We start from the raw sequence: 25,857 nt of genomic DNA on the forward strand, positions 1-25,857 counted from the left end.
AACCCCTTCATGTACAAAACTCCACCTTCCTCCCGACATAACAGCGTGTTTGAACAAACTTTGCACGTTCAGCAGCAATGTTTTGAAATCAGTCAGATATGGCCTCCTAACTTGCTTGATACTGTTTCCAGAAAAAGAATTAAGACTAAAATAGCAAACCCTGTGGCAAATTGAGCGGCTCCTCTGGCAGGAGGCCAGCACCAGGGGCACCCTCGGATGGGCTTGGCTGCAGAGCCCAGTTTGGACACGAACTGGGAGAGCAAAGCAGCTCCTGAGCATCAGCAGTGTCCGGACAGAGCAGAGATGAATGGAGCCTTTCCCTGGTGTCAAGGATGTGCTGACAGACCTGGAGAGGCTGCAGCTCTCTGCTGTGTTCACAGCAGCTCCGGCCCGGTGAGGGGTTGGAAACCACACTTGTGCTCTCTCCTCCGAGCAGGATTTCACACACAGTGGGTTTGTAGTTTTCAGATTAACATGTGGCAGGCGACTTCACAGTCCCTGCTTCCAGGCTGGCTCGCTCTAATAAAACAGAACAGCCACGCTCTAATAAAAATCTCCACGATGCCCTGCCTCGTGTGTGGAGCAGGAAGCTGCCGGGACTGCCAGAAGCCACTGAGCTGCCGAGGCTGCCCGTGGGTGATTTCACAGGAAGGAAGCGGAGCCTCGCTCCCCATGTGCAGAACAACTCGCAGCTCCCAGCCCGGCACAGACGCGGCCGCTGCCCGGGGAAAGGGCTGAGCCACCCCGATAAACTCGGAAGTAAACAAGGCACAGGATGAGCTCGGCCGGAGACACACAGGGTGACAACAACAACCACCCAGAACTTGGTGAAAGTACAGCAGTGGCAGGAGCCCGAGGTGAAGAGGTTGTTGTTCCAGGAAGGGGAAAGCATTCCTACACACCAGACGTGGGTCCCTGATGGCAAACAGCAGCCACCAGCTGGGAGATCATTCCAAGTGAAAGGGAAACTGGTAGGATCAGATAGAGAGCAAATAAAGATAAAGAGACTCCCACACATGAAACTACTCTCAGCCCATATGCTGGTAATATTTTTAATTATCTGTCTCCTTAAGCACAATTTTGAACAAGATCTATCGCCAGGAGGTGAACGCAGCAACACCGTGAGCACCTGTAAACTGAAAGCGTAGCTGTGCCTGAGCAAGGGAACCCGACCAGAAACCAGCACAGGATTACACCGACAGCTCTACAGTTATTGGTGCTGAAATGTGCAAATGGTGTTACTACACATGAAAGCAAGACCTCGAACGTCAGCGTGGGGACACAGAGCTGTAGAGACCTGTCTGCCTGCTGTGCCAGCAAGAGCCCGGTGAGAAAGTAAAAACAGAGGAGCTGTACTTCAAGAGGAAAATAATCATCCTGATTGTCTTTCCTGATTATTGCCCCTTCAGGAGAACCAAGTCAGAGGGAAAAAAAAGGCAAAAAACAAAAAAAGCCAACACCTAATTGTAGACCCCAAGATATGAATGTTTTTACAGAAGCATCTGTAAGAGGAGCACTAAAAGACATTTCAGTCACAGGTCCTGTATTTCCCTACACCAGTCCTTGCTAGATTATCCCTCTAAGGAAAGAAATTTTATGCAAAACAATTGAGAACGATAGCACAAAATAAAGTTCCATTTATTTTGAAACTTTTCTACAAGAAAACTAGGTGCCAGTCATCCAAACACTGTTGTTTCTACATAAGAATTCTCACCGCAGAAACAGCTTAACGCTAAAAAGGAGAAAACATCGTGTCATACTAACTGCCCAAATTCGCACAGTACTAATCTGTATTTCCCCAAAGTGATACTAAACCTTCCTTAGAGAGTTGCTAACCCTTCTTTGCACATCCACCTTTCCTTCGCTCCCACACAGAGCGAGCATGAGGACACCTAAGGCAGCCCTCACCTCTCGCAGCCCTCCCGACATGCGGGCGCTTCCCCCGCACCTCCCCAGCTCAACTATCGCGGCGCGGCCGCGGGCGAACACGCGGCCAGCCGGGAATCCCAGGATGGAGCCGGGAGAGAGGAAATGGAGACCCCGGTCCGCAGCGGGAGCCGCGCCGGCCTCAGGGCTCGGCAGAGGGAGGGGGGAGCGGGGCAGGGAAGGCGACCCTCCCCTCAGAGGGGCCTCCGGACACGCGGCCCTGCCCGAGGTGGCGGCGGCGCCCTGACCCTCCTTCCTCCCCCGGCCAGCGCGGCCGCCGCTCCAGCCAGGCCCGAGCCGGGGGGGGACGAGGCGCTCCCGAGGCTCCTCATGGACACGGACCGGGAAAGCCGCTCCGGGGGGAGCGGAGGAGGGAAACAAACCCGGGCAAAGCTCACCGGGTCCGGCGGAGGGGGTTCCCGGGTACATGTCTCCGTGTGTGCGGCGGCGGAGGCGGCGGCGGCTCCAGGGGAGGGCACGGGGGAGGGAGCGAGCCCGAGCCCCGGCTACGCTGTCGGGGGAAGGGGAGGAGGAGGAGGAAGGAAAGGGGAGGGGGAAGGAAAAGAAAAGGGGAGAGGAGAAAAAAAAAAAAAAAAAAAAAAAAAAAAAAAAAAAAAGAAAGAGGGAGGAGGAGGGCCGGGAATCCAGGTTACTCGTCGGCACTGAGGAGCGGGGAGGGGAGGAGGAGGAGCCGCGGGGTCACGGGGAAGGGGCGCCCCGCCCTCCGGCCGGGCGGGCGGGAAGCGGCCGCGGCAGCGGGACGGGGATTCGAGCGCTGCCGAGCCGAGGGGCCCCGATCCCTGCCTGAGCCTGCACCCCCCGTTCCCTGAGTCTGCAGCCCCCGTTCCCTGTCTGAGTCTGCAGCCCCCGTTCCCTGCCTGAGCCTGCAGCCCCCGTTCCCAGCCTGCAGCCCCCGTTCCCAGCCTGCAGCCCCCGATCCCAGCCTGAGCCTGCAGCCCCTGATCCCAGCCTGAGCCTGCAGCCCCCGATCCCAGCCTGCAGCCCCTGTTCCCAGCCTGCAGCCCCGATCCCAGCCCGCAGTTCCCGATCCCAGCCCGCAGTTCCCGATCCCAGCCTGCAGCCCCCGATCCCAGCCTGAGCCTGCAGCCCCCGTTCCCAGCCCGCAGCCCCCGTTCCCAGCCCGCAGCCCCTGTTCCCAGCCCGCAGTTCCCGATCCCAGCCCGCGGCCCCCGATCCCAGCCTGCAGCCCCGATCCCAGCCCGCAGTTCCCGTTCCCAGCCCGCAGCCCCCGATCCCAGCCCGCAGCCCCCGATGCCAGCCTGCAGCCCCGATCCCAGCCCGCAGCCCCCGATCCCAGCCTGCAGTCCCCGCTCCCTGCCTGCAGCCCCCGATCCCAGCCCGCAGCCCCGATCCCAGCCCGCAGCCCCCGATCCCAGCCCGCAGCCCCGATCCCAGCCCGCAGCCCCCGATCCCAGCCCGCAGCCCCCGATCCCAGCCTGCAGCCCCCGATGCCAGCCTGCAGCCCCGATCCCAGCCTGCAGCCCCCGATCCCAGCCTGCAGCCCCCGATCCCAGCCCGCAGCCCCCGATCCCAGCCCTGCAGCCCCGATCCCAGCCCGCAGGCCCCCGATCCCAGCCCGCAGCCCCCGATCCCAGCCTGCAGTCCCCGCTCCCTGCCTGCAGCCCCCGCCTGGGCTCTGCCTGCGGAGTCATAGAATCAGCCAGGTTGGAAAAGTCCTCGGAGGTCACCGAGTCCAGCCTATGAGCGGACATCACCGCGTCAACCGGACCAGAGCATAGAGCGCCATGTCCAGTCTTTAAACACATCCAGGGCTGGTGACTCCACCACCACCCTGGGCAGCCCATTCCAATGTTTAATCATCCTTGCTGTGAAGAAACTCCACTTAATGTCCAGCCTAAACCTCCCCTGGCGCAGTTTAAGACTATGTTCTGTCATCCTGTGGCTTTCAGCGAGACCTTGGAAAATGACTTTGTGCCTCTAGCACTCTCTCCACTACCTCTCCCTGTTACGTGTTTGAAAGGTATGCTGGAATTACATCAGCATTTCACATACTGCTGGATCTCGAGTTAAATTTTGATTTGTTTGTTTATATTCTTTTATTCCTCCTGTTGCTCTGAAAACCTCAGCTCAGTTACCTCATGGATTCCCATATCCACTTTTAGTCATATCTGTGAAACCCAGCTGTGGTGGGGTTGCCTTATTGTCCTCATCAACCAGATAATGTCTGGTACTGTACACATATAAGTTTAGTAGAACCAGATAATGTACTGGGGAAAACAAAGTAAAAAGGATGTGAAAGAGGCAGAGTACTGATCAGTATGATGCACTGAGACCCTGGAGATATTCCTGGAGGAATTTAAAAGACATGGATGTGGCATGTGGGGACATGGGTTAGTGGTGGGCTTGGCAATGCTGGGTTAGTGGTTGGACTTGATGATCTTAAACGTATTTTCCAACTTAAACAATTCTGTGATTCCACATCAGACATGATAATTTCTGCAGGAACTGTCATCCTTTTGTAGTCACCTAATTAGTACCTCTTCCTTTCAGAAGAAAGTAGGAAAAATAAAGTTAAACTTGCTAAGGAGGCAAAAAGCAAGTTAATGATGCTCACTTCCACTGGAGTTACCTACAGAGTTCCAGCACAGCCATGATCTATACTTTCAATCACCTCCTCCATGTTGATGAGGAAGCCTTTAAAAAATTCATGCAGTTTTTAACCCAGAACAGTCAAGCCCCATCAAGGTCAACTGAATTCCTTCACCAAGTATTATCTGCTGAAGAGCAAGGCAAACACAGCTTGCAGTGTTCCTCAAGCCAATTAATATCCTTCTTCATCAGTTCACATCTCAAGTGATACAGAAGCATCTCACTGTTCCCAAGTATTTACTCTCCCCTTTGGGTCATACTTGCAGATATTCCAGGGCTGCTATTAACAGCTCAGCTTTCACTTCAAGTGAACTGTTCCTGAAACCATTGTCACCACTGCAGTTTCCACTGGAGTGATTTTGGATCTGTCTCCATTCCAGGCTTCTCAAATTGCTGGAAAGTAAAGATTTACCCCTAACTATAAACAAATAAAGGACAAAATTATGGGTCAACTTTAGTTTTAAAGCAAAGCCAAGCAGCTCTAGCAAAAAGATAAACAAAGGACCTGGCAAAGGGATTGCTGTTTTCCTCCCTGTGAGGAGCTGGGTAACATTTTTTTCACAACCACCAATAATTTCTGGTATATATAACCATACTAGAGGCTGAAAAAGAGGGTGGATGGGGAAAAATCCCCAAAAACAAGAGACAGAAGAGAATTATCTGAGGCACATTTGGCCTTTCTGCTGAGGTGGCAGGAGAAAAACATGCAGTTTCTGCATCAACATCTAATTTTTGATGCTATATTTAAACCAATCTCTTCAACCTGATTAGGAATATAACCTTCTCTAAGATTAGACATACTATTGTGCCTGTTAGACCTGCATTTAAGAAAGAAAAGGATAAAACACACTGACAACTTTCTGGAAATGTTCACTGGACTAATTTGGTCACCCTGGCTATCAGCACTGACTTATGCTGAACCTACAAGTCCACTCTGGTACTGTGGTAGCAGTTTGAAAATTATAAGCTAACAAGCATCACAAGACAGGTGAAATATAAGGGGAGATTTTACAAAACACTAAACATATATCCCACACTTCTTCTGGCTCCACAGAATCCTCTGCAATTGATTTCAGAAATTCCCTGAAAAACAGAGATCATGAAAATGGCAATTAATGCCTCAAACATCCTAGAGTGCAACAGTCTTGTACTGATTTAAAGCTGATTTCTCTGGATTTAGCACTTAATAAGCAAAAGCATTTGTCACTGTTCATACAAGACTGTAGAACTGCACAGTCAGCTAAATAATAAATTAAATTGTTTTATTTAAGCACAGTTTTCCCATGTGGAAGTGCTGCTGTTCCTCAGGTATATTTTCATGGTGCTGAGCACTTCCAGCAGCATTTCTGTGCAGCTGAGGAAAAAGAGTTCCAGCTCTCTTCTGCCTCTGTTCACACACTCATTTTGGGCCATGTCACTTGCTTCATTTCCAATGCTTCTGTCACTCACAACTGCTGTTTTGGAGCACAGTGAAACCTAATTATGCCTTACTGGGCCATTTCACCCAAAAAAGACTTCAGTTCTTGAAAAGGTTTGTTCTGAAAGAGAGGTTTGAAAGCTCTGTAACAGCATTCTTTTAAGCATGGTCTTTATATGCTGTATTAACAATTATATGGTAGTGTAAGAACAGCTGCTTAAATGCTTAAAATTAGGTTTTTCTAAAGAAAAAAAAGAGTGACTGTGGGGCACAATACCTGTCTTAACTGCTGTATTTCAAGATGACATTTCCCAGAACTGATATCTGTCACAGAAGAAATTATTAATTTTGGAAAAAAGCACATTCTAATAATTCTGGAAGCACAGACGGTATTTAGGAGCAGCATTTAAAAATCCTCTATAGCAGCAGCAGCAATCTGGGAAAAATATTTTATATACAAATAGGCCAATGACAAATGATAGAGCTTTTCTTTTCATGAGAAAACATACCTTGATCTCCCTAAGTAACAGCCACTCCCATTTTAAATGGAATTAATTTTAAAACCCCCCCAGAGTTTATAAATGTCTGACAGTCATTGCTTACAGTGATACAGTAGCAAAAAATTTCACTCAGAGCTGGAAGATGTAAATTTTATTCTTGACTTGGAGGGGATTTAGGCTTATATTTGCCATCTCTCAACTGGCCTAGCTTTTAAGATGTTATCCTGGAGAACATACATTAGACCTGTCACATATTCTGCATTCTGCTTTACAAAAGAATTTAAAATCAGAACCAAAGTGAAGTCCATGGCTCTGTGCCCTAAAGTGTTCACATTTTACAAAGACTTTGAGGGTTCTGGTCCCTGCTCAGGAACTGTTTGTTATGTTAACAATTAAATATTTAACCACAATTAATCACAGTGGAGGAGCCAAGACATGATTTTTGAGTTTCTATAATCAGATAACTGTCCCAACTACCAAGCTACAAAGCTGCATTTGACTTATTTTGTCAAATGAATTGCAATAATAATTTCTAAAAAAAACCAGAACAAAACAAAACAACTAATTATCATTAGATTACTAACTTCAGTTCATTCAAAAAGACAATTTTTCCAGGTGATCAGGATCAACAATGCAACAATTCAACTGGATGGAAAAGATGCAGCACCACCTATTGGGGATGTGTTACACACACTGGTTGTTACAGTTTCAAGAAGTACCAGAGTTTTGTTCTTTAGTGTAATAACCTTGTTACAAGGGGGGAAAAACCCCAAAAAAACAAAACAGAAACAAAAACAAAACAAAACAAAAACCCACAAAAAAAAAAAAAAAACCAAAAAAACCAAAAAAAAACCCCCAAACAACAACAATGACCAAAAAAAAAAAAAAAAAAAAAAAACAAACCAACCAAACAAACAGAAAAGACAAACCCCAACTAGGAAACAAAGGACTTTCCAAAAAGAAGATAAACGAAGTAAATACTGTACCTGAGACCATCCACCAAGAAAAACATGTCCTAAGTGCCACATTTAGATGTCTTTTAAATACCTCCAAGGCTCTTGGCTCAATCCCTTCCCTGGGCAGCCTGTTCCAATGCTTGACCATCCTTTCCATGCAGAAATTTTTCTTAATAGTGAATCTAAACTTCCCTGAGCACAACTTAAGGTAATTTTCTCTCCTCCTAGTATTAGAAGAGAACAACCCCCAGCTGGTTTCAGCCTCCTGTCAGGCAGCTCCTTCCCTCCCCAGCTTTGTTCCTTTTCTTCAGAAAGGCTCCAATGTCCTTCTTGTAGCAAAGAACCCAAATCTGAACACAGTACTCGAGGTGTGGCCTCACCAGTGCTGAGTACAGGGGGGCAGTCACTGCCCTGGTCCTGCTGGCCACACTCTGCCTTTGGTCACTGAGCAACTGCAGCCTGGAGAGCTGGAGAGAGGTGGATTAAGGAGAGAAGAATCACCTCAGGAAGGTTAAAAGCAGCAAAAAAAATAGTTAAGCAAGGATAAGAAAAGAGAACTTCAAGTCTCCTTGGTAAAGACCTCTTGAGTTTGACCACTTTGGTAACCACCAGTGGCCTTGGTCGTGTTCTAACAGTCAGCATCAGCTCTGTGTGAACATCACACAGCGAATTCAGGGCGAGGTGCTAAGGGCTGACTGCTCTGTGTATGATAATGAGAGTTCTTGCTGATGTTTTCATCTTCCTTGGCAATGCACAGGCACAGCCAGCCAGATCTCTGCTTCTGCTCCTCACCATCCATCCTCCAAGTGTCAAATATCCACCTCAGGGAAGTTTCCTAGCCAAGCCACTTGTTTTGTTTATCATGAATACAGCCCTGAGTGATCCTGCACCAGCCTGTATCAGCCTCCTAAAGCTCACCAGCCTGGGAATAACTCACTACCCTGGAATAGCAGAATACACAGAAGAATGTAAGGGGCTTTAAGAATGTAAGGGGGTTTTTTTTGGTGGTTTGGGTTATTTTTGGTGGTTTTGGTTTTTTTGGGGTTTTGGGTTTTTTTGGTTTTTGTTTTTTTTTTTTTTACCTCCATCTATTTGCTATAGATTCATCTAGAACAGACTTCTTCTCCAAAAGGTACAGACAATTACAGCATCAGAGGTGAAAAATTTCCACTGCAAATTTCTAGACCCTTGATCTGCTTTATTAACCAGCTTTATTAATTAAGTTTTATTAATCAGCAATCCTCATTACATACCTAGGTTTCCTAAAGCTTTAGGAAGCAGCAAAACTGAGGTTTCTTTTGTTTTTTTGCTTTCTTTTACACAGTGATTTGTTTGCTTCAGAACTTTCTTCTGGGCTCCTACAGAGCAGCTTTATCAGTGTCACTCAATAGATGCAGCAAGACAGCCATGAAGCAAGGATGCAGGCAAATCTCTTTCAATTAACATCTTTGCCAACCAAAGCCTAAGCTTATGTGAATGTCACATTTAAATTTTAGGTCTTCATATTTTATTTTTTAACAACCCATCAGCATTTCTAATAACTTATAGCTTAAGGACTGTTATATCAGAACTGTTACAAACCATGTCTTATTAAACATGTAATTTTGTTGACTGCCTGCACACTTCCAGTACTCATCTCCCAGGCCAGCAACATTTGCAAATTTATTTGATTGAAAAGGAATCTTATTTCTCTGCTGCTACTTTTCAGTCAGATCATCATCTCATGGACCACTGGGACAGCTCTGAGGGCTTTTGCACAGGAGACCTTGGCAGCCCTGGAGTGAGGCTCACACTGTGAAGTCCCTGTGAAAAGCCATCCTCAAGCACCCAGCAATGACAGAGGTTCCTGGATATTTAATCCCACTGGAAAGGTGCATTTATTTGCTGCTTTGAGTTAGGTATAAAAATGTAGAAATTGTCCTGTGCCTTGAATAGGAAGTTTAAGTGAATGCTTAAATTCAGAGCTGTTGACTCCACTAATAGGGATAAACACCCACAAATTAGGCACTGCATCACTGTGCATTTATCATCTCCAGCAGTGAGTAGTGTTAGATCTTTCTTTAGTGAAATTCTCAGTTGTTTGTGATCCTTAGGAAGGGATGGATACAAGAGGTGAAGTCCCTCTTGCCTACCTCAGTTTTCACTTGTAATGGTCTAATAAATCCTGAGATTTCTATAAAGGAGCACTATAAAAGCAGGCTGGATACACTTTGCTGGTAATAGAAAGTTGTCATTTTAGGATTCTAAAATTTCAAGCTTTTTGCATTTTTTATAATTTTACTTATTTGGTTCGGGTTGGAAGGGACCTTTGAAGGTGAGATAGCCCAGCCCCACTGCAGTGCACAGGAATAACTTCACCTGGATCAGGTTGTTCAGAGCTCTGACCAGCCTGGATGGAATCCTGTCCCTCAGGCATGTCAGCCACACCACTCAGCTTGGAGTTATCTGCAAATCTGCTGAGGGTGCACCTGATCCCCCTGTTCATGTCTTTGATGACGACTTTAAATCATAATGGGCCAAACAGAGCTGAGGGACACATCACTGGTCTCCTTCTGGACACTGAGCCAATCACTGCACTGTGATTGTGACCATCCAGCCAATTCCTCATCCACCAAACAGTCCATCCATAAAACCCATCCCTTTCCAATTAGAAGGATGCTGTGTGGGACTGTGTTAAAGGCTTTATAGAAGTCCAGACAGGTGACATCCATAGACCTTCCCATATCCACTCCATGTGGTCACTCCATCATAGAAGGCCCCTTGGCTGATCAAGCAGGACTAGACCTTGATGGAGCTGTGGCTGTCCCAGATCCCCTCCATGTCCTCCAGCACAGCTTCTAGGAAATCTGTTCCATGATCCCCTCAGCCACCAAGGTGAGGCTCATCAAATGCACATCTGTCAAGAAGACACAAAATAAAACCCAGAGAACATTCATTTTTCACAAACAGATGATGCCGTTGGAGCAAAACTCTGGAATTTGCTCAGGCTCATCAGAACCACGTGATAAATGCATATTTTATGATTGGCATTTTGCAAATATTAAAATGAATATTTTATGTGTTATGTTAGAAAGTTATGCTGTTTTAATTGTTTTAAGTAGTGTGTTAAATATAGTTTAGGTTATAACATAACGTTAAAATAGAAACTATGTATGTGAGATATTTTTTTAAAAAAGGAATGAGGTACTCACACCAGATAGCAGCTACAGGACACCTAAATCTCTCAGAGAAAGAGAATTTATTGCCCCATTATCAGAAGAAATGAACTTCTTCCTGTCTTGCTCAGCCATGACAACGCTGTCAGGATTAAGAGGAAGAAGTTGACACTGACCAGACAGAATCCTGTGCTTGAATGGAATTTATGCATCATGTATGAGGTGTATGAGTATGCAACAGGCTGTTGTTTTTAAGGGTTAATCCTCTGGTAACGTGTGTCCTTTTTCGGGCTTGTGCTGCTCAGAAAAAGGTACCCGGACGTCTGTAACTCTTTGTTTCTATTGTCTTGTATTGTCCTAATCCAAATTGTCCAAATTATTATTACTCTAATTATATTGCTATTTTTATAACCATTTTATTACTATCAAACATTGAAAATTTTTAAAAACAAGTGATTAGTGTTTTTCACAGTCACTCCATCATAGAAGGCCCCTCAGTTGATCAAGCAGGACTTGACCTTGATGGAGCCCTGGCTTTCCCAAATCCCCTCCATGTCCTCCAGGAGTGCCCCAGCACAGCTTGGAAATCTGCCCAGCCACTGAGCTGAGGCTCATCAAACACACATCTGTCAAGAAGACACAAAATAAAACCCAGAGAACATTCATTTTTCACAAACAGATGATGCCGTAGGAGCAAAACTCTGGAATTTGCTCAAGCTCATCAGAATCCCAGAATTCCAGAACCACAGAATGATGAGGTTGGAAGGGACCACAGTGGGGTCACCTGGTGCCACCTCCTGCTCCAGCACAGGCTCAGGATTGTGTGCAGACAGCTCTGGAATATTTCCAGTGAGGGAGACCCCACACCCTCTCTGGCCAATCTGTGCAGTGCTTGGTCACTGCACGGGAAAGAAGTTCTTGCTCATGTTTGGGTGGAAAAAAATCACAATACACAATTCTGTACCAAGGGCTCATTCTGCACCTTTTCTTCCCGTTTTATTACGTACAGAAAAAGGAGTGTTTTAGCGAGGCAGTGACACCTGAGGTAGCTGTGGGGGAGGAAGGCTTGGGCCCCTCAAGCTGTGCCAGGGAGCTTTAGCTTGGATCCTGGGAAAACGGCCTCAGCAGTTTTCCCGCAGGGCAGTGGAGGGGTCCGCATCCCTGCAGGAATACAAAAGCCGTGGGGATGTGGCACTTGGGGCACGGCTGGGGCTGGCAGTGCTGGGGGAGCGGCCGGACCCGGCGCTGTTCCCGGTTTAAGAGTGCATTATTCCCCGTGAGGGCCCTGAGGGACGATGGAGGGAGCCCGCGCGGGCACCTGCCATGCGCGGAGGGTCACGGGGTGACGTCACCGATGACGCAACGCGCACCGCCATTATAAATCCGCGCCGCGGCGCCCGGCCCCTTTCGCTCCGCGGCGGCCCAAGGTGCTGAGTCCTTCGTACGAAGCTAAGGCCGAACCACCCGGCGACCAGCACCGCGCCCCGCCATGGCCTCCGTCTCCGAGCTCGCCTGCATCTACTCCGCCCTCATCCTGCACGACGACGAGGTCACCGTGACGGTGAGTGCGGCCGCACAAGATGGCGGCGGCCGCGCGGCATGGCCGCCTGAGGGGCCGCGCCGGGCCGGGCCGGGCAGGCTCTGAGCGCCGCTGTCTCGTTGCAGGAGGACAAGATCAACGCGCTCATCAAGGCAGCCGGAGTGAACGTGGAGCCTTTCTGGCCGGGGCTCTTCGCCAAGGTGGGCGAGAGGGGCCGCGGGCCGGGCGGGGGCCGGCGTGTGGGGCTCCCCAGCGCACCTCCCGCCCGTGTTAACCGGGCTTCGCTGCCGCTTGTCGTTTTCCGCAGGCGCTGGCGAACATTGACATCGGGAGCCTGATCTGTAACGTGGGAGCGGGTGGCGGAGGGGCTCCGGCTGCCGCCGCTCCCGCGGGTGGTGCCGCGCCCGCCGGCGGAGCCGCCCCCGGTAAGTGGCGGCCGCGTCCGACCGAGGCGCGGGAACGTAGATCCGTGGATCCATGGAATGGCTTGAGTTAGGAAGAGCTTTAAGGCCATCTCTTTGCAACCTTCTGCCGTGGGCAGGGACACGGTCCTCTAGATTGAGCTGTTCAGAGCCCCATCCAGCACTTCAGGGATGGGGCAGCCACAGCTTAGCAAGCACCGCTTCAGGAGCTGTTGGCATGTGGTTTCTGCCATGCAGCGTGTGTTGCCGAAGCTGTTCGCATGTGGTTTCCGCCATGTGTGTGAGTGTTCTGGAGCAAAGCACGCCCTCCCCTTGAGAAAGGAGGCATTGCACATGAAGTCAGTGTACAGGATTAGTGTTCCCTCAGAATTTAGACTGCTCTTCCTGTGTGTCATCAGCATCGTGCAGAGCATCAGCATCTCCTCGTAAAGTTTTTCAGGTTTGATAGAAATGAATTCTGAATGTACAAAACCACTTTGCCAATAGTACAAACACTATTCTTGGGCTGCTGGCTTAGGTTATTAGGACTGCTAGGGATTCATGCTTGATGTCACTGCATGTGACACTTTTTGTGACAACTGACTTCTATGAGCTGATAAATTGGAAAATAAATCCTGTCTTTTTTCCAGCTGAAGAGAAGAAAGAAGAGGAAAAGAAGGAAGAATCAGAGGAATCTGATGATGACATGGGCTTTGGTCTTTTTGACTAATTAGTTTTGTACCAGCCTGTAATAAAGAACATCTGCTTGTACTCATGTCTCTCAGGTGGATGTTTGTGGAGGGTGGCCAGGTTACCTCCAACTCCCTTTAACTGCTGTCATGAGTGCTCAGCTGGGGCTTTACAACTTCCCCTGTCAGTTTTTTGGTGTTTCACAAGAACAGTTAAAGCTCTAAAAGGTACCCATGGCTTCTGGACAGAGCAGGGAATGAAATCACAGTGAGCAGGGGTGTGGTAACAGCCTGGAGCTGCAGGCTGGGGACCTGCTCAGCAGAAAGGCTGAGGCTGGGCTGCTGCTGCAGCCTCTGCTGCTGTGACACCTCTGGTTACAGCAGTGGTGCAGCTCCTGTGGCACCTGTGCAGGGGCAGCTGTGGCACAGCAAGCCAGAGGCTTTTCACAGTGGGGAAAAGGCTGCAAAGCTCAGGTGAAGGGCTGAGGTTGTGGAAGGTACAGAATGTATTTACCTGGCCAGAAAACGTGTGGAGGGTAGGTGTGGGAGGTGATGCCACACTGCACTGGAAAAGAGCTACTTAAAAGGCACGAATTTCATAAATAACTTCTGAACAGGATTTTTCCAGAGCAGTTAAACAAGGTAAGGGCTGTGTTCCAAGTGGGCATTAAAAAATTTCAGGTGTATGAGAGGGTATCCCAAAGTTGTTCCACAAACACTGATGGACTCTCATCAACTCATTTTTAAAAAGACACAGGTACCCAGAGAAGAACTCTTTTGCAGTGCACACATGAAATAAAGAGTCAGAGTTTCACTGGTAACACCTTTTTAATAGGTCAAAGTAACTGTACAGTTCATTATATTCTTCCTGAGAATAATTTATATCCCTCAACAGCAAAAAGGGAGTGTGGTTTTTATTTTAACAGAACAGATGGCATAACTGGAAAACCAAGGAAAATCTAATTACACTGCTCTACTGTAACTCCTCCCAGGCAAGATAGACAAAAGGATGGGTTAGTTAACTACAGTGGGTTTAAAATAGTCATCATGGCTTTAATCTGTCTTTATAAATTATATAAAAATGGGGAACATGAATGGTTACAGATCTCCTCTAAATGCAGCTCTGAATTGCTCTGGTACAAAGCAGCATTTTCACTTCCAAGGAAAACAACATTGCTACAAAAGAACTGGCACGTTATCCTGGTGAAAAAGACGAGTGTTCAGTTGTGTCCTACAGCTAGTTCCAAACAAATGCTTCACACAGTCACGTAAAAGTAAAAGGCAGGAAGATGAAGAGGGCTTTAGTTTGTCTTGAAATGACTGAAGTCTTGAAAATATAGCTTTTTATTCTTTCTCTGTAAATCGTGATTAGCATATTGCGACATAAGTGTTCTAATAAAAAAAATTCCAGTCTGGATAGTTCATATACTGTGGGCAAGAATTCTCAGCCCTGAGGTTTCCCCGAATTCTTCACTTCACAATATCTTTCTCCCATCTGCTGCTCCAACAGTTTTGGCTCCGAGGCCGTGGCCCGGTGGCAGCTCAATGGTGGCAGCTCGGTGCGAAGCGCGGCCCATGCGATGGAGTGACCTGCCCCGTGCCCCGAGGGCTGCTGTACAAACCTCAGCTGCTGATAACGCCACGGCCCGAACCCCAGCCCGGCCCCACCAGAGCCACTCGGTTCAACTGTTGCAATGAGAGAACCCCAGGGGGCGGCCAGGACTGCGCTGGGTGAATCCTCACTGCTGGTGGAAGGTGAAGGAACATCCTGTGGCGAGCAGAATTCCGAGGCTGATGATGCTCTTCCCTCAGTGCTTAGTGCGGTCTGGACTGGCTGATTTTCAGTCTGGCTTGATCAATAACATCCAGCAGGTTCTTGGCATCCACAGCCAGGGCGTGAGCAGCCGTCAGCATTTGCTTCTTGTACTCCTGCTGCAGGCTGGTCATGACGTACTGCTGGGCCAGCTTCATCTTGTTGATGAGCTCGGCCAGGTCCGAGTTCAGCAGCTTCTGCGCCATCTCAATCTGCAACAAGACAACCCCGTCAGCCCTGGGGGTTTGAAACCCTGCACTCCCAGCAATTCCACAGAGCTACAGCCCCTGCTGATCCCTGACTGAAGCTGGGCTGTTTCTGAAACACCACGGGGAGCAGCTGATGGAATTTGGCACCTGCTGAGCCACCCACTGCTAAACAGTACCAAGGCCCAAGCAGTGGATTTTAAACCACAACTTGGCATTAACAGCTTGTAATGGGTTTTCAGGTTCTTGTAGCTTTACTCTTTTTACTACTGAAGCAGCTCTAAAGCATAGAAGCAGCTCTAAAAAATGAAACAAGAAGGCAGATACAGTTACTTAAGCACACAGCTAAGTCAGCATGAACCTCTGAGATGGCACATACAGAACCATTCCTTGGCTTTCTCAGTACCACACTCATTCAAGGTTTTGGAGGAAAACTGTTGTAATTATGAACTTCATTGAAAGCTCTCAGTCACTCCTCATCCAGAACTACAGCCAACCTTCCAGCGGTACCAAGCTCTGCTCAATTACCTGTTCAATGATTTGGTGTGCAAGCAAATGACAGGTGACTTCTGCACTAAGAACTAACCCTGAGCTGATTCCCTGCTGTGGAATACTGGGGTTTATGTCACCTTCCTACAGGTGACACCTATATCCAGTTTAAGAATCCTCACTAATACCAAGCCTAAGTTCATGCAGGCAATTTTAATGAAATTCAGTTAATGCAGAATTATAACCCAGGAGTTCAGACTGCTCAGGGAACCAAAAGGTGTGCCTGTGCCATGAAGGGAGCACCAAAACCTGTCCCAGACTGGGAAGGCAGTGGCTGAGCAGCAGGTAAGCAGAGCTCCACGTACCTCTCTGTGGGTGCTTGCAGGGAGCATTGGGAGGGTCTCATCTACTGTTGCCAGTAAAGTTCTTAGTGCCAGACCAACCTCCTAAGAAAAAAAGATTAAAGAAATGAACTTCAAAGACTTGGAAAAAATGGATAAGAGAATTTTAGGAGTGCAGGAGGCAGTGGATAAATTTAATTGCTCATCTGGATAAGGAAGAGTTGGAACATGCCTAAGGCACTTCACAATCCCACCTGCAATTGTGTCTATCACCATCAAACAAGATGCCAAAGGCTTAAGAACAAGTTTTTCTCAAAAAAAGTGAAAATGTGGAGGAGACAGCACACTACTCAGGACCCTGGATAAGCACAAACAAGCTGGGCATGAAGCAGTGCTGTCCACAATACTGGGCATGGAATCCAAAGCTCCAGCCTCTGAACACATGAACACAAACAGCTTTTCTACTTCCAGCTTTCCAGAAGATTTCTCCTACAGCACTTGAAGACTTCATTCAGGGTAGGAATACACCCCAAGTTTAGGCACTGCCCCCATACCTTCACCATGGGCACGTACTCCTCGGGCGGGGCCGGCTGGATCTTACTGGACATTTCTATCACCGCCTTCACCAGCCCCGTGACGTTCTCGTAGACTTTGTCATTGGAGCGGTCCAGGTTGGCCGTGGGGGGAGGGCTGATCTCCTGCGGCTGAATCTGCAAGCAGAGAGCGGCTGCTGGACCTCCCGTCCCCAGCAGATGGGGCTCGGCCACCTCCCAGCCGGGAAGGGCTCGGGTTCCCCGCGTTCCCACAGCCCCGCCCGGCCCCGCTGCTGCCCTGAGCTGGCTCCGGGATGAAGGAGGTTTCTTTTAGTTCTTCGACTGAACCTGATCTCTGAAATGACACTGGGCAACTTTTACCAGGCTTTCCCTGAAGAGCTTCCAGTGTAACACTCAACAGAGAAGGGAATAATTTGAGGCATGAGAGTACTGAGTACATGTCTCAGTGGTTCAAGTTCCACTGCCAGGGCAACCGGTATCAGGTCCCTCATTCCAGAAGGGATTTTTGTGCTCCAAAATAATCTCAGAGCACACAGTAACATACTGATATGTTAAAGAGAGAACTGATATGTTAAAAAGAGAGCTGGAACGAGATCATCCTTCCAAGCCAAACTACTCCACGATTCTATGACCATTATTCTTTTGTTAGTGAAAATCTAACAGCAGGTTAACAAAAATGGTGTCACCAGTACAGCTGGGAAACATGGAATGCTTTTAGACAGTTGATTTCCAAGAGATCAGAAAAAACCTCCTAAGTTAAAAATCCTCTGGTCTTTATTCAGGTAAAACTTCCAACAAGTCCAGTATGTCTGGAGTTAAATCCAAAACAGACTGAAATAATCTCAGGTCTGAAATTAAACAAACTTTGCAAACATCCTTTGTAAGGTTCTCAGTATCTCAGAACTGTAAAACTACCAAGCATCCCAGTTTCCTGCAGCTATTCCCTACAACAGGATGCCCAAGCAACAACTCAATGCAAGTAGAAAGTTAAAAAATTCCTGATTTCCTCCTGGATCTGAGATGGCTCATGGCACTTCAGCTCCCTACACTGGAGAGCTCCCTACACTGGGTTACTGCTGGCTCTCAGGACTGGTCCCAGCTCCAGAAAAGTTTCACTGCAAGCCCCTGATCCACTGCCCTGAGGAAACCGTGGAATGCTTTGATGAGACTTTCTCTAAGGAAGGAGTGCAGGATTCAGTACAAGGTGATTCCATTTTATAGCATTTCATTAAGTGGATACCAACAGCTACCACAGAGATTCAATCTCGTGCATTGATCAGAAAACACCTTAGGAAAAAGAACACTCTAATTGCTTCAATCAGCAGGGAAAGGCTGTGATTCGAATCAGTTTCAGCAATCAAGAAGTTAAAACAGTCATTTGGCAAAGTCACATGCAAAGACATTTTGGAATAGGGCACGTACACACACGCTCACGCACTGCTTACCCTCCATGGCTATGGTTGAGCAGAATGTGGGGGGAGGTTAAAGAAATTTACCAAAAGAAGGGAAAAAAAGAAAAACAATATTAATAAAACTCAGCAGGAAAAAAAAAACAAACCAAACAAACCCAAAACATGTGTAGCAATCAGAGATCAGTTAAAAAGCCTGCAACGAAAACGCATCCTCACCAGAACTGGCAGCCACCCGTGTTAGCTCTGGGCCCTGTGTGACAGAAGAGCTGCTGTGCACCCCTGTGGGCAGTGGAAGGGTTTGCCATGCACCCCATGCTTCCTCCTGACTCAACACACGGGCAGCAGATCATGCAAAGCTGGACAGGAGCAAGCCAGTGTGGCCAGCAGCAGAGTGCTGAGTGGAGCAAGGGCCTGGGAAACCTGTCCTGGGAACACTGCTGGTCCCTCTGCACAAACAGTCCAGGACTCAATGCATTCAGGAAAATTTTATATTCATCTTTCTGGAATGTTTTGTTTAGGTAAGTCATGATGGGAAATACATGGTGATTTAACTGTGCAGGACTTGTTCACAAGAACTCATCACAGCTATGGCCAGGAACTACCAAGAACCCATTCCAGATGATTCCCAACCCTTGGAACTCCAGACCCAAACCTTTCAAGACTATGGACATTGTGTTTCTCAGCCCTTGGTTTCTCTTTGTTTATCCCCAATATCAACACCACTATTTTGCAGAATTTTGAGTTTCTTTGTGGAACTGGCTGACTCCGCCTCACCCAGGAGGTCTCTGGAGCCTGCCCTGAGGGCTCCCAAGGGCAGGAAATTCCAATCCTCTTCATCTGTGCTCTCCCTGAAAAGGGAGTCTGAACTGGGTGTAGAGAAAAAGGAGTCCAAAATGAACCCCAGAAGCATCTTCAGTTTAGGACTGCAACCATTAACAAAGCTATGCCAAAAAGTAATGGGCTGTTTTCTTCAAGGGGCATAAAACAATCCAATTCCAAGAAAATTTTGACAGAAGAATAAAAATCAGCCCTTCTTTCCTACTCAAAGAGCTATTTAGTACACAAATCCTGTTCACTTGTCACTACTGATGTCTCTGACTGCTCAAGTTTGTTTGTTGTCAGAAGTCTGTATTTCAAAAACATTTTTTCATGTTTCAGCATCAGCATTTAGAAAGGAAATTTTAGAGAAGCTGAGTTTAGGAACACATCTGTTACTGCTTTTTGATGTTTACTGAGGCTTGGCAGCTCGTAAAGCACTGGCATCAGTTTATGATAAATAATCCTGCTCAAATTCACCACTGCTGGCTATTTACACTGATTCTTAAACATTCCAATAATCCCAGAACACGAGCAGGAGTGAGACAGGCTGGCAGTGGCTAAACACACTGCTCTGATGGCAGTTCTGAATTTCATGTTCAGATGAACTGGGCTTTTTCTGTATTTCCTTAAATCACCTAAAATAAGTGTCACTCATCCCAACTGCTGTGGCCACCACACCATGGATTCCTGTTCTTTACTACAGGCCTGGCAGGGCTGTTTCCTGGAGATTACAAAGGTGGCAGAGTCCCACAGGCAGGAAACAGCACACAAAGGGATGATTTTGGGAGTGCCTGACATCCTTAGGAGCTGTTCTGTGGACACCAGTTGCAGCAGGGGCAGGACACTGCACCCTGCAGCAGCATCTCTGCTACAAAACCACTGTCAAGTTTCAGTTTTGGCTTTATTGCTATTTATGGGAAATGAAACAACACATCAGGAAGTATCTCACTCCCAGGTCAGCCAGCCCATTTCCCCTCTTCCCTTGTTCCCCAGTGCTGGTAGGGTTTGAGGAGCCCTGGTGCTGCAGAAAGAGCTTTTTGAGCACTGCAGGAGAGGTCTCACCTCCTGTAACCAAGGACAGGAGACTTTGGTACCCTCTGAGTAGCTGGGATCCCTGGGCACGCTCCATCCTGCTCAACAGGGAGCTGGGCCCATTTGGGACACCTCATCATTCCAAACTAGAAATAAGCTCAGCTGGAAAGGGTCTAGCTGAGGAGCACACTAAATCACAGCCAGGGAGAACCTGAGTTCCCCCTCACCCCCCTGAGAGCTGCCAGGGTGTGTTTGCCCCATGACATTATTTACTCATGAAGTTTGGCCCCCTTTGCTTTTCACGCTCTCTACTTCAGGAACACCACACTACCTCAGAGCTGTCACATTTGATTTGCTGGGGCTATTTCACTGGTCATGAATAAAGTAGCCCTGGTATTGTTCCATTTTCTGGGGGTTCCCCTACCTTCACACCCTCGTTGTAGCTGTCCACGGGGCTGTTGAGGCTGGCCAGGCTGCCCAGGTGCCCGGGGGCTCCGGGGCGCGGGGGCTTCTTTGGCGGAGCCGCGTGATCTGCTCAACAAAAAAATGGTGATTTTAGAGCAGCAAGGTGTCAGAGGCACCTTTCACCCTCCTGCTCTGCCCTGCACAGGCTGCATGTGCTCTTCTCTGCCACAGATGGGAGATCTTTAGGTGTCCTGAAGTAAATGCACTGTTTGTGGGAGCTGCACTTTATGAGAGCAGGATTGTTTTAGTTAAATACCTGAAACTCCTTTTGTGGGGTAACTGCTGCTGCTCTGGGAACAGCTACCCCAGCCCTGAGATGGTGTCATCCCTGGTCCCATATGCTGTGTGAATCTGGATTTCTTCCCAGCAGCAAACTGGGTGATTCACTTTTGAGACTGAGAAACCCAATTTTAGGTGTCTACTGCTGTTTTACATGTCTGAACTCCACCCTGGGTGAATTCCCACTCTGACTCAGCTTGCTCTAGACATTTCCTGCTTGTTGATCTAAACACTTCCTTGGCTTTGCTGATTGCATGTCTGGGGCCTGTATGGGGAACCTGAACACACAGCACACAAAGATCTATGTGTAGCACCTGGAAGTGAACCCACTCTATGGAAATACTGCCATGAACTTTGGTTCACTACTGCTGCTACAAGACTTGTAATAAAATACTCAAAATGTCACCATCTGCATTTACTGCTTACCTGGTTTTCCCACAGGCTGATATATGTGCTGGTTACCAGCCTAAAAAATAGAATAGAATAAATAAAATAAAATAAACATATTAAATAGTTATTGCAGTGCTTGCAGCTCTCATCAGCACTCTCTCAATCTCAAACACCAAGAGCAGCCAGCTCTCAGCACATTTCCCACCAGCTGAAAATACATCCCAATTCACCATCATCAGTCCCTCACTACAAGTCTCTTACAGAGCAATAAAAGAATTTGCATGTATTTTGTACTGCTCACAACAGCCCTGGCCTCCACATGGCAGTTCATCCTTATTACTCAAAGGTGGTGAGAGAGTCACAGGCGTTTTCAGTCTGTCCACAGATCCAACTTAGAGGTCATGGTGGTGAAGAAGAAATGACAACACAACAGAGAAACTGCAGAACTTCCTGCTGAATGGTTCTGTAATGGGAGCACACTTTAAAACTGGTTTGCTTTTTGGTTTTGTTGCAAAGCTCTTACTCAAGGCCCATTTGCTCATCCACTTGGAAGAATTTAGTAACAGACTGAAGTGACTTTCCCTGGTAATGGCATTCATCCATCCTTCACACCAACCTCATCACCACTGTGAGCAGCCCAAGAGTCAGCACAGTATTAAGGAATATCTCTGTCAACTGCCCTGGCCCTCAGGGGTGATTTTAACTTCTCAAAATTCAACTGGGAATATCATACAGTGGACACAAAGAGGTCCAAGAAATTCCTGTGAAAGTAACTTCTTGGTGCAGGTATTAAGGAACACTGGGAAAGGTGATTCCGGGAATTGCTGTTTGTAAACAGAGAGGGACTCATGGGCCAAGTGCTGAGCAGTGGCTGCCTTAGTCATGGCCACCACAAAGGAGTTGAGCTTCAAATTGTTGGAGATAGGAGAAAAAATTCCAGCAAAACCTTGGCCATGGAGGGAGTGGACTTTGGGTGCTTTCCAGGAAATAGTGAGGTCCCCTGGGAATCTGCTTTTGAAAGAACTGGAGTCCATGGATGTCAGGTGGTTTTAAAGAGCAATCTTTAAAGAGCACAGAGGCAGACAATTCCACAGTGCTGGAAATCAAGCAAGCAGGGCAGAAAAGGGCCTGGCAGGGCAGGGATCTTCTAGATCTCAGGTGGACAAAGGAAATGTCAGACTTTGGAAACAGGGACAGGTGGCATCTCTACAGAGATGCTGTTTGTGCCACTGCAGGGAGAGAAGTGGTGCTGACAAAGCTTGACTGCAGTTTCAGCGGGACAGCACCACAAGAAGGGCTTTTTAAAAATGTCAACAACAAGAGGAGAACCAGAAATGACACTGGTCTGTTGCTCTTTGAAGTTGGTCACCTCAAAAATAGGGACATGAAATAGAGGCATTCAGTCACATCATTACCTTTTATTTGTGCTGTTAACCTAAATATTTCAAATCTGATAACCCCAGGGGCAAAGAAAGAGACCAAGAGAGAAGCAGAAGAATGGCATCCCACTAAAACAATTCTTGCAATCTTACTTCCATAAAATTGGGTATTGAAAGTACAGGTCAAAAAAATGTGATCAGACAGGAACTGCCAAAATGTGGGTGGTGACTTCTCATTTTTATCACTGCCCAGTTTCTCATCCTCAGTCAGAAACTCAAATTGACTCACAGCAGCATTAAGCATTTCCCACTGCAAATGAAGTCAGAGTTATGTTCTGAATCTACAAGATCAAATTCTGTGACTAGAAATGCAGTTACCATGAATTAGAATCTCTTTTAAAACCCATTTTGTCCATGACCATGAAGCGTTTTCTTCAAACCCTTTCAGATGGGGAATGATATTGGACCACCTCATCTGGGCAGACAGGACTTCCCCTGGAAACAGTTTGGAATCTGTGACCTGTGGCATGACCTGAAAATCTCCTGGGCATCTCAAAGTATCTTCACGAGCAGCACAAAATGCACCAACACTTTTCTTGCTCTTATATAAAGATGTAACAACAGCCAAGGCCTAACATTAACTAAGAATCTTCTCCAAATTCATGGAAAAAAATCTTAGGAGCTTCCAGACATGCATGTCTCCAGAGACTGTGCTGCAGTGTGTCACTGATACACTCATTCATGACTATCTTGGCTGCAAATGCAGGAAGAATCCCTAAATTCTTAAAAAGTGAAGCTGAAGCCAAAGCAGAAGTTTACAATTGCATCCCAAATGAAACAGGAGGGTGGATTTAAAATATCCACTGTTTTCTGGTGGATGAAGCACCAGGTTTTTCTGCCATTAACAGTGCCTAGCCTAATCCCCCTTTTCCAACAGTTTGATCCAGAGATTCCAATGGCAATTCAACAATTGAAAAAATGGTTTTAATTAAATTAAACAGACAGGAATTAAGCCACTAAGAAATAACACCCGAGCTGCAGCTGCTGTCTGGGAATAAAGGAATGGCTGTGGGGTTTATTCCAATTGTTTCATAGTGGATCATTTACCCCAAACAGAATTCTGGATAATACAACAGCAACATTTACATTCCTTGTGAGAAAACCCTTCAGATATTTAAACAACTGCAAAAGTTACTTTAATCCTGCTTCCTGTTGACAGAACTTGCAGAAAACAATCCCCATTTTTAAATAAAAGGCCCAATTCTACAGCACATGAACACTTGGAAATTATTGTAACGTATTTGTGGAAACATTTTAATATTTGTTTCAGGAACAGCTTCAAGGGGAAAAAAAACCAAAAACAACCAACAGACCCCAAATCCCCCAAACTGCTGCATGAACCACTTTGCTGTGGCTGCAGTTCCCACAGAAGCTGAGCCTCTTGGAAAGCTGTACTACCATGTAATAACAGTGGAAACATTTAGCAAAACCTTTAAATCATCTCCCACCCCCAAGGCAGTGTACAGCATGTTCTAGCAGGAAACTGGAGGAAGAGCTGGGAGAGGAAAAGATCCCCCACACTTACAGGGCCCTGGAGAGCTCCGTCCTCGCGGTCAATGCTGCCCCTGGAGTGCCTCATGTCGGGTTTCTGAAACAGAAATCCAAGGATTCACTTTGTGCTCTGCTTACCCAGTGATGTGCCCGTGGCTTAGAGGCAGTGTAAAGACAGGGAAATGCTGTTCAAAATGCACACTGGCAAATCCAGATGTCATTTCACTCCAGCCCCTGCGCCCCCGCTGCCGCCACCGGAGCCTCGGCTGCTCCTCCTGCAGCCGCCCCCAGCACAGGAGTCAAAATGCTCTAATAAATATCCAAAGTACCACTGAGCTGACACAACACTGGAAAATCTGCATTTTAGTTTTCTCAAAGGCAGCAAAAGTTGTGTTTTTTTCTGAAAAAAAAAAAAGAAAAAAAAGCTTGCTTCCCAACAGCAAAATTCCAACCACAGGATGAGAAACGCTGCGCATTAATTCCCGCTTCCTGCCCCAGGATGGCTTAAATGTACTTGGCTCCCTCTGCAAGCAAATGGGGCCAATTACTGGAGCTCTCTAAACACTCCATGTGGATACAGCCAGCCAACAAAGCCATCCAGATGCCCTTTTCTTCCCATACAAGCAACAAACAAATTTATATTTCATGTGTTTTCAGCACAATACAGGAATCTGGGGCTTGGTTGTTTCTAAAAGCAAAAATAAAACCACAACAATTTTTCTTTTTTTTTTTTCCACACATAAACCAGTCATTTTTCTCACAGAATATCCTAAGTTGGAAGGGACTCACAACAACCACTAAGTCCAACTTCTGGCCCTTCACAGGAAAACCCCACTTATGTCCCCAGGAAATCCAGGTATGTTTTATTTATTCTTCAAGGACAACATTGATTACATGGGAAGACAAAGGAATAGTGGATGTGAAGCCAAAGTTAACACTGATCTGAAGACACAAACTCAGCAAAATTACAGTGTGCTTCTTGTGCACCAATTCTGACACTTAAAAACAGGATTTATCTGACTCTCCTACAAGACTGGATGAGGAGTCACTGATAACTCAAGGGATAAAATGGTCACACATAATATGGAAATAACATTTTTTTAATTTAGAGAAATGTAGGTGTAACTAAACACAGTGCCACTAAACTGACCACATGTTCTTTCAGGGTTAATTTCAGGGGACAAATACATCCTTTTCTTGTTTTAAGGCTATTTGAGATTCCTTCCTCTTGTAAGAATACTAAAGAATAATTCCAACTCACAAATCCTACTAAATGACCCTAAAAACCAGCAGGGCAGAAGGAACCTGCAAAAACTCACTAATATTGATCTTCTGTCATTAAAAATAGTCCAGTTGTGCTGCCAGTCTGTCTTTGGGATTTTCATTCAGTCTTCTGCAGACTGAGTGGGGCACAGGCAGAGACAGTCACTGCCTGAAAGAACATGCAGATTAAAAATAGAAAATCATATCAGACAGGGAAACATTTAACCCCCTCCTAAATGTGAAGAACTGAAACAGACACAAGTGGTCTCCTCATATTTTTCCAGGAATTTGTGACAAATTTCAAGATGAAACCTACCATGATTCATCTCCAGTTTATTTCCTTATTACGATAAAGGAATTTTTTTCTGATTAAAGTCTCATTTGATATGAGTATGTCTGAAACCTCCCTAGACAGGTAAAGTCATGATTCTCATAGTATTCTTCAGCTAAATCAAACAGCTATCCTTGTTAAATATCCATATAAAGCATATGACAAACTACATTTCTATTACACTGATGCTCACAATTTGCCATCATTTCATGTTCATTTCTAGCCAGGGAAGTGCCCAAACTCTTTGGAAATAACCAAAGACTGTTTTATCACAGGGGTCTTTAATGCTCTTTGCACTTATAGCAATTTATTACTCAA

At 46.8% G+C, this 25,857-nt stretch overlaps 3 protein-coding genes across 9 annotated transcripts in view; 1 reads left to right on the forward strand and 2 right to left on the reverse strand.

Moving 5' to 3' along the window:
* AGO2 (argonaute RISC catalytic component 2) overlaps window positions 1-2,440 on the reverse strand; it is a 48,902-nt gene extending 46,462 nt beyond the window's left edge. Inside the window, exon 1 of the mRNA XM_036406525.1 lies at window positions 2,325-2,440. Coding sequence (XP_036262418.1) covers window positions 2,325-2,355 — 31 coding nt within the window. The 5' untranslated portion in view covers window positions 2,356-2,440. The remainder of the gene's footprint in view (window positions 1-2,324) is intronic.
* Window positions 2,441-11,970: 9,530 nt separating this feature from the next.
* On the forward strand, window positions 11,971-13,297 carry RPLP1 (ribosomal protein lateral stalk subunit P1). The gene is made up of 4 exons (XM_036379204.2): window positions 11,971-12,146; window positions 12,251-12,325; window positions 12,433-12,550; window positions 13,177-13,297. The coding sequence occupies exons 1-4, from the start codon at window positions 12,075-12,077 to the stop codon at window positions 13,254-13,256; spliced, it is 345 nt and encodes a 114-aa protein (XP_036235097.1). The 5' UTR covers window positions 11,971-12,074; the 3' UTR covers window positions 13,257-13,297.
* A 727-nt stretch (window positions 13,298-14,024) lies between these two features.
* Window positions 14,025-25,857, reverse strand: part of PTK2 (protein tyrosine kinase 2) — a 189,659-nt gene continuing 177,826 nt past the window's right edge. For all 7 annotated transcript variants that reach the window (XM_054516825.1, XM_036378832.2, XM_036378838.2 and 4 more), the window contains 6 exons: window positions 23,980-24,042; window positions 21,052-21,091; window positions 20,306-20,412; window positions 16,619-16,774; window positions 16,089-16,169; window positions 14,025-15,240 (listed from right to left, as the gene is read on the reverse strand). In XM_054516825.1, coding sequence (XP_054372800.1) covers window positions 15,031-15,240; window positions 16,089-16,169; window positions 16,619-16,774; window positions 20,306-20,412; window positions 21,052-21,091; window positions 23,980-24,042 — 657 coding nt within the window. In that variant the 3' untranslated portion in view covers window positions 14,025-15,030. The remainder of the gene's footprint in view (window positions 15,241-16,088; window positions 16,170-16,618; window positions 16,775-20,305; window positions 20,413-21,051; window positions 21,092-23,979; window positions 24,043-25,857) is intronic.

This window comes from Molothrus ater, chromosome 1 (assembly GCF_012460135.2).
Source record: "Molothrus ater isolate BHLD 08-10-18 breed brown headed cowbird chromosome 1, BPBGC_Mater_1.1, whole genome shotgun sequence".
Taxonomy (NCBI): Eukaryota; Metazoa; Chordata; class Aves; order Passeriformes; family Icteridae; genus Molothrus; species Molothrus ater.